General features: G+C 36.6%; 2 protein-coding genes across 4 annotated transcripts in view; both read left to right on the top strand.

Annotated features, from left to right (window-relative positions):
* Positions 1-14,742, top strand: part of zzz3 (zinc finger, ZZ-type containing 3) — a 675,084-nt gene that overhangs the window by 329,301 nt on the left and 331,041 nt on the right. The window lies entirely within an intron of this gene.
* The window catches only part of pigk (phosphatidylinositol glycan anchor biosynthesis, class K), a 70,689-nt gene that overhangs the window by 50,932 nt on the left and 5,015 nt on the right, over positions 1-14,742 (top strand). The window contains exon 11 of one of the 3 annotated variants that reach the window (XM_087239215.1): positions 2,037-2,145. Coding sequence (XP_087095341.1) covers positions 2,037-2,045 — 9 coding nt within the window. The 3' untranslated portion in view covers positions 2,046-2,145. 3 annotated transcript variants of the gene reach the window in all.

The following is a 14,742-nucleotide window of genomic DNA, read 5'->3' on the forward strand; positions in this document are numbered from 1 at the left end:
CAACTATTAATATAACCATTAATTCAAATATTCATTCATTCATTTATTCATTCAACCATTAATTCAACTATTCATTCATTCATTTATTCATTCGTTCAACTATTAATTCAACCATTCACATTCAACCATTCATTAATTCATTTATTCCTTCAACTATTAACTCAACCATCATTTATTCACTCATTAATTCAACTATAAATTCAACCATTCATTCAACCATTAATTCATTTATTCGTTTATTCAACCATTCATTCAACCAGTCATTTAACCAATAATTTAATTAGTCATTTGTTCATAAATTCATTTATTCATTCATTCATTCAACTATTAATTCAACCATTCATTCATTCATTCATTCAACCATTCTACCATTCAACCATTAATCCAACCAATAATTTATTAAGTCATTCATTCATTCCAATATTAATTCATCCATTGATTTAACCATTCAACTAACCATTTATAATTCATTTAGCTATTATTTAAACTGTTAATTAATTAATTTAACTATTAATTCTACCATTAATTTAACCATTCATTTATGCATTCATTAATTTAACCATTAATTCAACCATGTATTTTTGCATTCATTCATTCATTCATTCATTCATTCAACCGTTAATTCAACCATTTATTCACACATTCATGCATTCAACTATTCAACCATTAATTCAATCAATTATACATTCATTCATTCAGCAGGGACAATTATTCACAGTAGTGAGAAGCAGATATTTTATTTATGCTTTTATCTCATAGCAAATCTTCTCTAATTTTTTATTTCCTTAATTAGGTTTTTACTTACAACCTAAAAATGCAGCAGCAAGTATTTAATAACAGCATCTAAAATTTAAAACCAAAAAGAGAAAAAAACTATTTATAACACTTTGTATATAGGACAGTAGAGATATGACAGAAAAGGTTGGAGTAGAGAAAGGGAAGAGGTATCTGCAAAGGACCGCAAGGCACGAATTGAACTTTGTGTTTAATCACAAGGGTGACAACCTATCACACATTAAAAAAAATATGTATATGAAACATTCCACACAACAAAGTGAAGATTCCAAATCCATTTTACCTTCATGTCAGAAGTAGAGTGAGTGCTTGCAGTACATCAGAATAGAACGAGGCATCAGTCTACTGTCAAGGATTTGGCAATTGTTTAGCAGATGTTAAAAAAAAAGTCAAATATGTGAAAAGTTAGAAAATGTATATTTTTAAAAAAAAATGCTATTCATTCATTTGTTCATTCATTCATTCATTCATTCATTCATTCATTCATTCATTCATTCATTCATTCATTCATCCATCCATCCATCCATTCAATCAATCATTTAGCAGGTACAGTACGACATAAATACTAGACAGTATTGAACAGCAGATGCTTTATATATTCGTTAGCTAATATAAACAAAGCATTTATTTAATTATTTAAGATGTGAAGATAATTTGTTTGCCAGTAAGTTGACATGTGATGTCACAAGGGTGCTTACATTAGCATGTACATTGCCTCTGTGTCAGTAAAAAAATTAATATTTATCTGTAAATTACAGTGTGTTTTCAAAATACACATGTACATTAGTGAGCTGTGGTTGACACTTTTTCCTATGCAGCAATGTTAGCTAATACAATTAGTGGTCCTTATAGGACCTACCCATTAAAATCTGATCTTTTTACAAAGAGTCATGTGGTTTGTATATTTGAGTTTTAGTTTAAAGAACATTTAAAAAACTTGTGATGAACATTTGTTTTGTCATTAATTGTATCCAAAATAAAAGTTTAATTTAAGTGTGTGTATAATGTGTATATATTTCTTATATAAAAATGCACACTTGCACGCATACATTTGAGAAAGTATTTATTATTTTTAAATATTATTTACCTTTTATCTAATATCACACGATTAGCAGGCTGAGTGCCTTAGTCTCCCACAAGTGATAATATACAGCCATATTGCACTGCTACGATAATGTATATAATGTATATAAAAAGAAAATCAGACATCGAGTCTCAAAATTCATTCATTCTGCTTTTAGATTCACTAAAATGGCAGGTGACAGTTAAATCAAGCAGATCTGTGCTGTCTGAAGAAAAGGAGACACTCATCTTTCTAAAAATAATAAAATACTTAAAAATCGATTGATACCGATTTTCGATTTTCTATTTATTTGTTTAACTACTACAATATTACATTTGTTTTTTTTATAAGAAGCTTTTTGGTTTTGAGTATAAAGAAGGATTTGTTTTATTTGCTGCTTAGCAGAAACCCCGGAAGTATAGCTCTATCACTGTTTAAAGTAAAAGAAAACAAAACAAGATCGTACTTTTATGATGTTAGTTTTAATACATTAAAAATTAAAATCAGAGAAATCCTCTGGCTTTTCCTTTTTTTGCTGTATTGAAAATATACCGAACTGTAACACCACTGTCGTATCGATCCGAACCTTGATTTTTGTGAACCGTTACACCCCTAATATATATATATATATATATATATATATATATATATATATATATATATATATATATATATATATATATATATATTCTGGACACAATTAATTGTGATTAATCTTTGCCCAGCACTACAAGTGATTTAAATGGCATCATTTTATTATTTAAAAATAAGATGTAACACAACCACAGTATAATCACCACCTTGTATGTGCAGTACTTCATAATATTTGGCAATCTGCTCATTATACCTTACTTATTAAAACTGTTGAAATGGCTGTCGAATGCTTAATTCTGAGCTTTCTGTCTGCTGAAACAGCCCAGACTGCAAATTGCAAATAACTCCTCTAGCAGCAGCAGCAAGCCAGAGAAATCCCTCATGTTTAATTTAACAAATCTTATCAGTGCATAAGGTCATAGTGGTGGTTACATTGGGCCGTAACCTCAACTTTTCTACCAAGAACACTTGTTAGTCACGCTGTCTCTTGTGTCAAAGCGTCTATCTTCTCTGAGGATGAGGTTATCCCCTTTGTGCAGCAATTGTTTCTGCTTCTAATCGGGCTTTAAATGTCAGAGACTAATCATAGTGTACTCAGCTGAAGGTGCTTTTCTCCAAACTCAATTAATCTGCCCGTCATGATGAATTCTGCTTTGAGAATGCCCGCCTTCAGCTTTGAATAGTTTATTTGTTGGCTTGAAAGTTTCACACCTCAGCGATGCAGCTTTAGGGAGTTAAAGCTTAGGAAAGAAGATGTGTGGCTGTATTCTATCTTTTTTGGAGAGGGGGGGGGGGTCATTCTAAATAGATTTCTAAAGAGGTTCTTCATAGCTATATTTTACTTTAGTGGTCCCCAACCCCTGGGCTGCACAGTTGGTACTGGGCTGCACAAGAAATCATTAATTATTCATTAATTCATTAATTTTCTTTTCAGAATAGTCCCTTTATTAATCTGGGGTCACCACAGCGGAATGAACCGCCAACTTATCCAGCACGTTTTTATGCAGCGGATGCCCTTCCAGCTGCAACTGGGAATTATCCATACACACTCAATTTAGCTTACCCAATTCACCTATAGCGCATGTCTTTGGACTGTGGGGAAACCGGAGCACCCGGAGGAAACCCACGCGAACATGGGAAGAACATGCAGACTCCACACAGAAACGCCAACTGACCCAGCCAAGGCTCAAACCAGCGACCTTCTTACTGTGAGACGACAGCACACATTTTGGTAGACTAATTACTTCAGACAAACACAGAGCACCTAAACGCTGCAGTGTTTTTAATTTTGTCCATAAATAAAACTTGTACCAGAGTTGCAGCAACGTTTTGTCAGCTTGTCATACTCTGAGAAAACATTGATGGTCACCTAGCAATCTACGTAGAACCACACCCTCCAATCCAATCCCCCCCTGGAATTTTTTAAGCGTTAGCCTTGCAATCTGCGTCGAACCCCATCCCACAACCCTCCTGGGAAATGTTCAAGTGTTGACCAGTCCGCAGTGATAAAAAGGTTGGGGACCACTGATTTACTTCATATCATTTATTCATTTTCCTTCGGCCTAGTCTCTTCATTCATCATGGGTCGCCACAGCAGAATGAACCACCAACTTATCTAGCATATGCTTCACACAGCAGATGCCCTTTCATCCACAACCCAGTACTGGGAAATTTACTTTATATCTAAATATGAAAAAATATTATAAACTATAAAATGAAAGTAAAGAGTACTTAAGTGTTTATTCTAACGTATTTTAGCATTTGATAACCAAAACTGGCATAATAACCGTTTTCATGACTGTTCATGTCTTTTGAATGAATTGCAGCTCTACTTGTACCTAGTATTTGTAAATAAAATTGTAATGACCATCAGGAGTGAGAATTTGTTGGTACGAAAGATATTGCAAATAATAAATACAACAGGTTAAAAGTTGTGTTAGGGAATGCGAAAAAATGGCTATTGAAATACATAGTTAATGGTCATGTTGCGAAACTAAGAAAGTTGAAAAAAGTGAAGATTTGTGTCTGTGTATATGAATCGATTCAATTTTGTGACTATACAATGAACAACCTTAATACTGGTTAGGGTAACAGAGGCTTATTCCGAAAGCATAGTTGTAGTGCATTTATCCTTATGACAGTGTGCATATGGGATCTGTAGTGTTCTGTGTAGCTCCTCCCCCTTTACCTCGCTCTCACTCAGTCACGCAGTCATTCAGTATGTTTATGTGGCGGTACAAAGTGTATCTCTTGTGCCTGCTGTTAATAAACACTGTTTAGATTGAACCGTGACTGTCTAGCAGTTTAATGCAAGTTCTCAGAGTCAACAATACTCCTATATACATTTCTGGAGATCACAAATGTATCCAGACCTACATATGGCTGCATTTTATGGTTTAAACGAACGCAATGGGGCGCTATGACGTTGTTCTTTTTGTGCTAGCAGCTGACCGCTTACCTCCATGTGGACAGCTATTCTGCTGTTATTAGTTTGTCTGGTGGCTCGCTGTGTAAAGTTGACCGTGACAATAGCCCCTTTCACATAGTGATACCGGTAAATTACTGGAAAATTTCCGGAACGACTTTACCGGTATATTATATAAAAAATATAAAAAAGTGCTGTTCACACAGGCGAGGACGTTACGGAAATTTTCCGGAAAAGAGCATTCACACATCCATTCCAAAATACCGGTAAATTCTGACATCATTCACCACAAATGAGCTCTAAATGGCTGCGCTTGTATTTGTAAACATTTGACTAAATTACAAACTCTGTGGATGATCAATATTGTGAACAACTTTCGCAGGATCACTTTCGCATGTCGAGATGTTCATAATATGTGCGTGTGCAGGCGCTCACAGGCTGTTTCACAGGCACACGCAAAGCTTGAAGGTAAACAAACAACGGCTTATCATAAGCATCTTATTGATGATTATTTACACAGTTGGCATTAAGAAGAACATATAAACGTGATCTGACTAACTTCTAGCAGCTAAATGTTTCTGGAAAAATATTCAAAGGCTTTTATTCTCACAAACCGCGCGGACGTAAATGCGTCTGACTGTTGTGATTGGCTAAAGCAGACGTTTCACGTCAGCACGTTCTAGACGTGCACGCGCTTATTACGGCAATCTTCCTTCTGCATTCACACGCGCAGCATTCCGGCAAATTGCCGGTAATGTTACAACTTCTCTTTCCGGAAAATAGCCAGAACGAATTTACCGGTATTTTCATAAAGGACCTGTTCACGCATACAACCTTTCCGGAAAAGTGCCGGAAATTTTCCGGAAAGATCTGTATGTGTGAAAGGGGCTGATGAGGTTCAAGTTCTACGTAGAACCGTTCTAGAAAGCAGGTAAGACAAAAATAAAAGCCAAAAAATATAATAAACGTGCAGATAACAGGGTGAGATTGTGGAAAAATCTGAAAATGTGGTAAAAATCTATTTTTTTTTCTTTTTGTGGATTGCTTTTGAAAACACTGTCGGTTGGGTTTAGGGAAGTGGGTGGGCGGGTCAATCGGTGCTTTTGAAAACACTATTGGTTGAGTTTAGGGATGAAGGAGGGTGGGTTAGTAGATCAGTGAGTCTGTTCATCAGTCAAACAACAGCGGCCTCTGATGGATGTACACCAGTACGGCAGATGCAAATGGCACACTCAAAAGAAATTTGAGATCTGAAAAAGCATACAGAGTGGCCTGGTTGATTCATGAAAACAAAACTGCAAAAGATGTACCTCCTGGAACATATGTGGCACTCTCCAGAAATGTATATAGGGGTACATTTTCATAATAAGCCTGGGTTAGAGTTAGGGTTGGTACACCGGTTGCTTTCCCTATGCATTATTGTGTCTGGTATTTTGTATTGTTTTGTATTTGTGTTAGATGCAGGTCTGACATTTTGTAATGATTCTGTTTTGATTTAGGGAGTATTTATGGATTGTGCTCTGTGGAAAAACATTGAATTATGTAAAAGATGCGCAACTCAATATGTCCATATAATTAATAAGTGTCAACCTTTTTCATATGCTAATATACAAACAGCTTTAAATAAATCCAGTGTTGCCCTATAAATATTGGCGGCCAGTACTTTGATAAGTTCCTTATACTACTACTACTAATAATTATAATAGTCATTTCTATTTTTGTAAATGTACGATTTAAATACTTCTGTAGAAACGTATATTGTTGTTTCTTAAGAAAGAAGGTTGTTTTATTATTTCTGTGTATTATGGTAAAAGTCTCTTTGCATAAACAGAATTTAGATTTGTTTCAAATATCTTCAGTTTATTATTACATTATTTCTCCACTTTCTGAAAATGCTTGATTCTCATCAATCATAGCACTTTGCGTACAAGTCCATGAGGAAATCAAATGCAAATCAGGAAATTATTAAATCCTGAATTATTCATAATATAATATGTGCACTTGAGAAAGTAGCAGGGTGTTACTGACCACAATTTCCTGTGCTGTCTGTGTGTAAGGGAGAAAGGGAGAGGGAGCCTTCTGTGCTTTGTGAATATATTACAATTCAGAGAAAAACGGAAAATGTTCATCTGCTTTGGTCATTGTCTTTTTTTTCTTCTCCTGGGTGTTTTGTTATAGCAGACTATTAAATAACTAATATTATTTTCTAAAATGAAATCAAATTATAATGCGACCCAGATCTGGTACTATTTCACAGCTATACAGTAATTCTAGAGTGCTTTATCATTATGTGCGGTATGCAACATTATGCCAGCTCCACATTCATCATAACGGTCTTATTGTTCTCATATAATCAAATAAGTAAATGGATGCGAAATATTGCTTTGAGTGAAAATATTTATATTAAAAGTGTGTAATAAACAGGATCAGCAGGGGCTCCGAATGGGGCGAAACTGCAGGAGGTCTGCGAGTTGTTGAAATGCTAGCAATTTTATTCAATGTAAAATTTTTAATAATAAGAGTCTGCATTATAAGTGGGTGCAAATCAAATCAAATAATTCTAAGAAATAATGCAATGCCATTCAAAGGAAAATGTGGTACTTTTCAGTCTGAGCATTAGAAACTGAGGCAAATCTCTGAATGTTTTACGTGCATTTGGGAAAGCTTGATTCAAGTTTTGTTACACATTTTCATAATTTCCAAATTTTTTTTGCAGAGAGTAGTTTATAGCATCTTTGCAGAATCAAAAAAAAAAAAAAGCAAAAAGGGTTAAACATTAGTAAAAAATGTATTGATGTGAGGCAGTTTTTATTATTGTAACAAAGTAAAATTCTATAAATTATTTTAAAATTATTTATTTTATTTTAAAGTATTATAAAAATGTGTTAGTATTGTATAAATGTATTGAATTAGAATTCACATTTATTTGTGCAGTTAATAGTACAGTTTTACGGGCTCTGTTTTAACAATCTAGGCACAAAGTCTAAAGCGCATATCTGAAACCACTTTTGCCATTTTAAGGAAGGAAAAATACAATTTGCGCCCCGGTGCATGATCTAACAGGGTTGTGCTTTTTATCTTTATGAGTTTTGGGTAGGGCCAGACAGAATCTAAGGCCAATTTTTTCCTATTTCTGCTGTGAATTTTGTTAAAAATCTGCAGATTTATGTGGAATTATTTTGGAAGTGTCAGAACTAATAACTTATCATATGAAATGAAAAATAATAGATTTTTTAACTTCTATCTAATGTTTACAATGCAAATCTAATCAGATTTATTAAGATTAGTTTATATTAGTTTATTAAGATTAATTAGATTAATTTCTTCTTATGTAAAGATATTTTTTGTATTGATGTACGTACTGAGTGTATTAAGCAATGTGTAAGTGTTTGGAGCTGCATAGGCGCATAACTAACATGATCTGTGCTAGACTTTAGACCTGCTTTTACTTGGTCAATGGCGCTGTCTATTTCAGTTACTCAAAATAGCAACGCTCCAACAATGCGCCTTAACACACGTCTATCTTAGACCAGGACACCCATGAATCCACAAAGTGGCGCAAATCAATTTGCTATTTAAACAACATAGTGCAAAACGTGAAATTTAGTGTTGTGCTGGTCTGAAAATAGCTACAAATCGCGCCATACACATCTTGCGCCTTTCTGTGCCGGGTGTATGATATGTCATTAGTGTAACCTAAATTTGCAGTTGGTATATTTTAAAATTTTAAATAAGTAAAAAAAATACTTATAAGGGACTCACCTGACCCCTCAAAAAGTCTCAAGTCTGATATTCTAGTCTTTCACATTCCTTCTGCAACATCAGAAATGTGTCACCCATTTCATCATTCACCAGGTAAAAAAAAAAAGGCTGATCCCATAACTAACCAAGGTGCATGTGCATTCAAAAATTACAATCAAAAATTACAATTTTTAACCTGATGTCTTGAGCACTAATAATCTTGAAATAATGTCACTCTACACTATCTTCATTTTTGTTGTGGCTCTAGTTAAAGGTAATGTAACAAGCTTACTTTTCCCTAATCTCATATTAATCTCGACTGACTTGCATCCATCTTTTTTTGAAAAGTATTTAGTTTTTAAATAACTTTAAGATAAAATTGCAACTTTCTGATTGGAGTTGTACTGTGAGTGAAGCTACTGAGTCAACATTGCGCAAGTGCAGCAGCTTCACACACACAGACTGTATCCTATCATATCATTGTAAATAAAACAAGAGAACTTGTATCCATATATTAGATTCGATTCGATTCGATTTTAATGTCATTACACATGTGTTAGTATTGTATAAATGTATTCAATTAGAATTCACATTTATTTGTGCAGTTTATAGTACAGTTTAAATCTACGAGCTCTGTTTTAACAATCTAGGCACAAAGTCTAAAGCACATGGTGCTAAAGCATGTCTGAAACCACTTTTGCCATTTTAAGGAAGGAAAAATACAATTTGCGCCCCGGTGCATGATCTAACAGGGTTGTGCTTTTTATCTTTATGAGTTATGGGTAGGGCCAGACAGAATCTGAGGCCAATTTTTTGCTATTTCTGCTGAGAATTTTGTTAAAAATCTGCAGATTTATGCTGAATTATTTTGAAAGTGTCATGACTAAAAACTTAACCATATATTAGATTCGATTCGATTCGATCTTAATGTCATTACACATGTACTTTACAATAACTTTAAAGAGAAACGAAGAAACACTTGCTTAATCAGCAGCATATTGCTAAATTATTAATTGACATTCACCTATTTTTTCTGTATTTGCACAATGCACTGTCCTTGTTCTCTTCATCTCTCCAAACATTTCACCCTTCATAATCGTCTTTAATTATTTTGCCCTTTCACTGTAAAATCAGCATTTTGAGCATGGGCCATCTTTATGACAGATTAAAATATTATTAAAATATCGCACATTTCTTGGGTCATCTTATCAATTCTCATGTGCATTTGTGAGTGGTGAGTTGTCGCTAATTGTTTTGTAGTCATGCAGTGTGTTCCTCCTGTCACAGATCCATCATGCAGTATAAAAACAGCAGAAGCTGAATGCTACTCTATGTAAGTCATGTAGTTTGAAAACAATGGCTATCTGACGATTATGAACTCCACCTTAGGTAAAAATCATCAAAAATGCTGGCAACTATAAAAATGCTGGTGGGGAAAGTGTTAAGGAACTTAGTCTTCCACTAAGTTTGCCATGATGCCAAAAGTTTCTTTATATACCTAGGGATACTCAATCTGGGACCTCTAATGCTGTGTTCACAACAGATGCGGAACGCGCGGATAAATCGTGATATTCGCAGGTGAATAGCCTCTTGAACATTTGAGTTCACTCGCTTCATTCGCGCATCAAATCAGCTTTTTTCGCGCGTCAAATTCACTTCAGAACAGACGCGGAGACGCGTTAAGGGCCATGTCTGAGTCCACTAGATCCTTTCAGAGGTGCATCCAGCTTTGTGAGCTCATAAAGTCTTCCAGAAACTTAACCTGGATGATGGAGGCTTTCAGTGGTGCTTCTGACTGAGCCGAGCCCAGTTTGATAAACTGTTTTCGGGGTCGGCTGGAGGATTTCCCCCGAGACACCAACAACAGATGCTACGTCATAATCACGCCCACACAAGAGCCCCACTTAAGTTCAGATTTTTGAACTTGAGCAATTTGCGCGTCAAATGCATCAAACGCGCAAAAATGCTCAATTTGCGCGTATCGCATCATTCACACCGTGCCATTCGCCCAATTCACGTCATTCGTTACGCGCCATTCGCGCATATCGTTTCGCAGGATGTCTATTTGCGCATTTGCATTGACTTAACATGTAAATCCCTTATGCTTGTTGCGAGTTCTGCGTCTGGTGTGAACGCAGCATAAAGATTGTGTAGTGTCATTGATCCAAGACCTGTGAAGAGTTGATGCCAACCATAGAGGTCTTCTAGAGGTATCCATAATCCTGGACCAGGTCGTATCGTGAGCAGATGCTGAGGTGGTAGTGGAGGAGTCGGGAGTGGAGAAGCTGCAATAACCTGCAGCTTCTCCATGATGTATGTCCAGTGTTCTCCAGCCCCCAGCTCCTAGACTGCAGCTCTGCACGAGAAATTTGGCTCGAGGAGAAGTCTGGTTTCTCTCAAGGTTTTTTCCTTCATTTCCACTGTTGCCACTGGTTTGCTTGGTTTGGGACTTGTAGAGCTAAGCATCAATGGATTTGCTCTTCAGTGTTTGGACTTTCAGCAGTGAAAATCAAACCACGATGAACTGAACTAAACTGAACTTCAACTCTGAAAACTGAACTGACACAGTTTCAATGTACTAGAAATTCTATGTTAAGCTGCTTTGACACAATCTACAGTATAAAAGCCTTATAGAAATAAAGACACATTCAATTGAACTGAATATATACAGTTTATATGTTTCAGTCATATGAGATCATTAAAAAATCACACTGTGGGACATGGAACTAATGAACCTGCAGCTTGCTATGTAGAACGTACTATGATGACATCTTCTGAATTGTAGGCTATGACACATTTTAGTATAGAAAAATAAAATGCCATCAGCTTTCACATGTGGTAAACAACTAGAGCAAGATAAATCGCATATCAGCCAAAGGGCACAGCAAGACCTCTGCTGCTACAGCTTCACAAGATTTGAATGCTGTATAGTGGCATCTCTATGGTTTTTAAAGGAATTGTTCCCCTGCTAAAAGAAACATTTAATCACCATTTTCTCACCAACTTTGAACCTCTCTCATTGTATGATGTAGAACTGTGGTTTAATGTCCACAACCTGAAAAATAGCCACTATTATTTTTCATATCGCTCATCTTTTATATGGAAAATCCATACAGAGTATATCAGCCTTATAGAATGCATGCGTAAACACAGACAGCAGACAGTATTTTCAATGACATACAACATTTAAAGGTGCCATAGAATGTATTAAATTGTTCTCTGATATGTACATGGAAAGTTTGTGGCACAACATTGAAGGTCATGAAATGTCAGGGATTTTGGTTTGTCACTACATTTTACTTCCCATTGATAATTTTTATTTCTATACCACGTGTTTTACTTGATTGTTTCATGTGTTTTGCCTAATTCATTTTTTCACTGCCATATCATCTCACATGACTCTACTTAACCAAAATTAACAAAACTGTTAACGTTTCTAGTTTTTGTAAATATACAACAGATGTTGAATATTGAATAATAATAAATCATTGAAACACAGTTAACAAGTCATTTATAACTCATTAACTAACAGTTTATTAATGGACTATTAACTAGTTATAACATATAGTTATTCTCAACCCGGGCTCATTGTGGAAACTTAGTCCCGCGGACGTTTCTGGAGACCGCAGAATACGTCCCGGCGGGTACGTACGGCTGCAGTTTTTGTTTTCGCGAATCCGCAAGAGGCCAATGTTGCGCGCTTTTTCGCACCTCAGACGCCTCTCGCGAGCGCGGTTCATGGCCGCGCTGTTCTCGCGTGAACCCGCAGGAGGCCGCCATCCGACTGACCGGATGAATGACTGCGCGACCGGCCAATCGGCCGACTCGCCCTCCTCCTTCCCCGAACCCAACCAATTTTACCGATCAACCCGCCCGCCCGCTCACTTCCCTAAACCCGAGCAACAGTTCACAAAAGCCGTCCAAAAAAACAAAAGCCCTGATTTTTTTTTTTTTTTATTCCACCGCGTTTTCGGATTTAGCCGCGTTCTCGCCCTGTCACGAAACTCGTTCACTTAATTTTTGGGATTTTGTTTTTGTCTTACCTGATTGCTGGAGCTGCTCTTCTCCGGACTTGAAACCGGTTGCCGTGGTCGACCCCTCTCCGCATCTCGAGCCTGCCGACGTACACGCTGAGCGGACAAACGGGTTGCAGCGAGGAAGCCCTCCACAAGGAGGTAAGGCAAGCGCAAAAGGGAACGGCGTCACACCGCCCCGCAGCGTTCGCTTGAAAAAAATTAACGCGGCAGTATTTACCCCCCGAGACGTATTCCGCTGTCTCCAGAAATGTCTGCGGGACTACGTTTTCAGAATGAGCTTGGGTTGGTTATTCTAAAGTGTCACCGGAAAGACTGTGAACACACTTGTGCTCACAGGCTTAAACACACACAAACCAATTATTCTGTATCTTTTTCCAAAGCTGTATCTCACACGAAGGCCTTTTCTTGGGTTCATCTGGTTGTTGCCATTCGGATGAAAGGTCATGTGCGCTCTGGTGGGCAGCGTGTGTACGTGCACCTAATTTCTTGGGTCAGTGTTGAGTCCTGCCTCAGGCTCTAGCTCTATTTAGGTTGATAATGGATGTCTACAGTGAAACATGCAGTCATGTTCACCTACAGCAGGCAGCCTCTCACAAGTTCATCTAATATAAATGCAAAAGTTATGAGCGCTTTCTTTTTAGAGGTAAAATCGTTCTTCTCTGGAGAATATTCAGTCGGCATTAGCATATAAATGCACGTCGGGTGATGCATGTTTAATGGTGGCTGATTTAAATGTATAATATTCTTACACAAAGTGATGATGTAGCTGTAAATGTGCAAACATTGACTGAGGCAGATGAGTTCTGATGCTGAAGAGCAGGTGTGCGGTTCTTTCTTTCTTTCTTTCTTTGTGTACTTTTTATTACTTTAATAAATTTATTTTGCCCCTCTATTTTATTTATTCAATACAACTTGTGTCTTCCATTCAATTGATTGAATTGTTTTTCATTAGTGTTTCCTATCATAATTTTTTTATTATTCATATTTGGTAACATTTACAATAAGGTTTCATTTATTATTTATTGTTAACAGCAAAAGTTATATCATTTAATAATTTGGCTGATACCGAATTTAAAAAGAAAATAAACTTTTGCCAAATGAAATGTGTTTTATTATTCAACTTTCTAACATTTTAAAAGACGCTAAGATTAAAAAAAAATCTTCAAAAGTGATTTTTGCTATTTGGTATTTCTAACCAAAGTTTTTTTAACATATAATAGAACATACACTTATTGGCCACTTTATTAGGTACACCTTAGTAGTACTGGTGTTCTGGCGATCTGTTCTACCTCATTTAACCATTACATCACCACCACCAGCCTAAATTGTTGATACAAGGCAGGATAGACCCATGCTTACATGTTGTTGATTTCAAATTCTGACCCTACCATCTGAATCTCGCTGCAGAAATCAGGACTCATCAGACAGGCAACTTTTTTCCAATCTTCTATTGTCCAATTTGGTGAGCCTGTGTTAATTGTAGCCTCAGTTTCTTGTTCTTAGCTGACAGGAGTGGCACCCGGTGTGGTCTTCTGCTCTTGTAGCCCATCTGCCTCAAGGTTGGACATTTGTGCATTCAGAGATGCTCTTCTGCATACCTCGGTTGTAACAAGTGTTTGTACTGTTGTCTTTCTATCAGCTCGAACCAGTCTAGCCATTCTCCTCTGACCTCTGGCATCAACAAGGCGTTTGTGCCCACAGAACTGCCACTCACTGGATATTTTCTCTTTTTCGGACCATTCTCCGTAAACACTAGTAATGTCTGTGCATGAAAATCCAAATACATCAGCAGTTTCTAAAATACTCGGAGCAGCCCGTCTGGCACCAACAACCATGCCACATTCAAAGTCAATTAAATCACCTTTCTTCCCTATTCTGATGCTCAGTTTGAACAACAGCAAATCATCTTGACTATAGCCCCTTTCACACAGTGATACCGGTAAATATCCGGAAAATTTCCGGAACGACTTTACCGGTAAATTCAAAAAAGCGCTGTTCACACAGGCGAGGACGTTACGGAATTTTTCCGGAAAAGAGCATTCACACATCCACACACCAAATGCCGGAAAATTCTGACATCATTAACG

Source organism: Danio rerio, chromosome 2, assembly GCF_052040795.2.
Source record: "Danio rerio strain M-AB ecotype USA chromosome 2, GRCz13ab, whole genome shotgun sequence".
Taxonomy (NCBI): domain Eukaryota; kingdom Metazoa; phylum Chordata; class Actinopteri; order Cypriniformes; family Danionidae; genus Danio; species Danio rerio.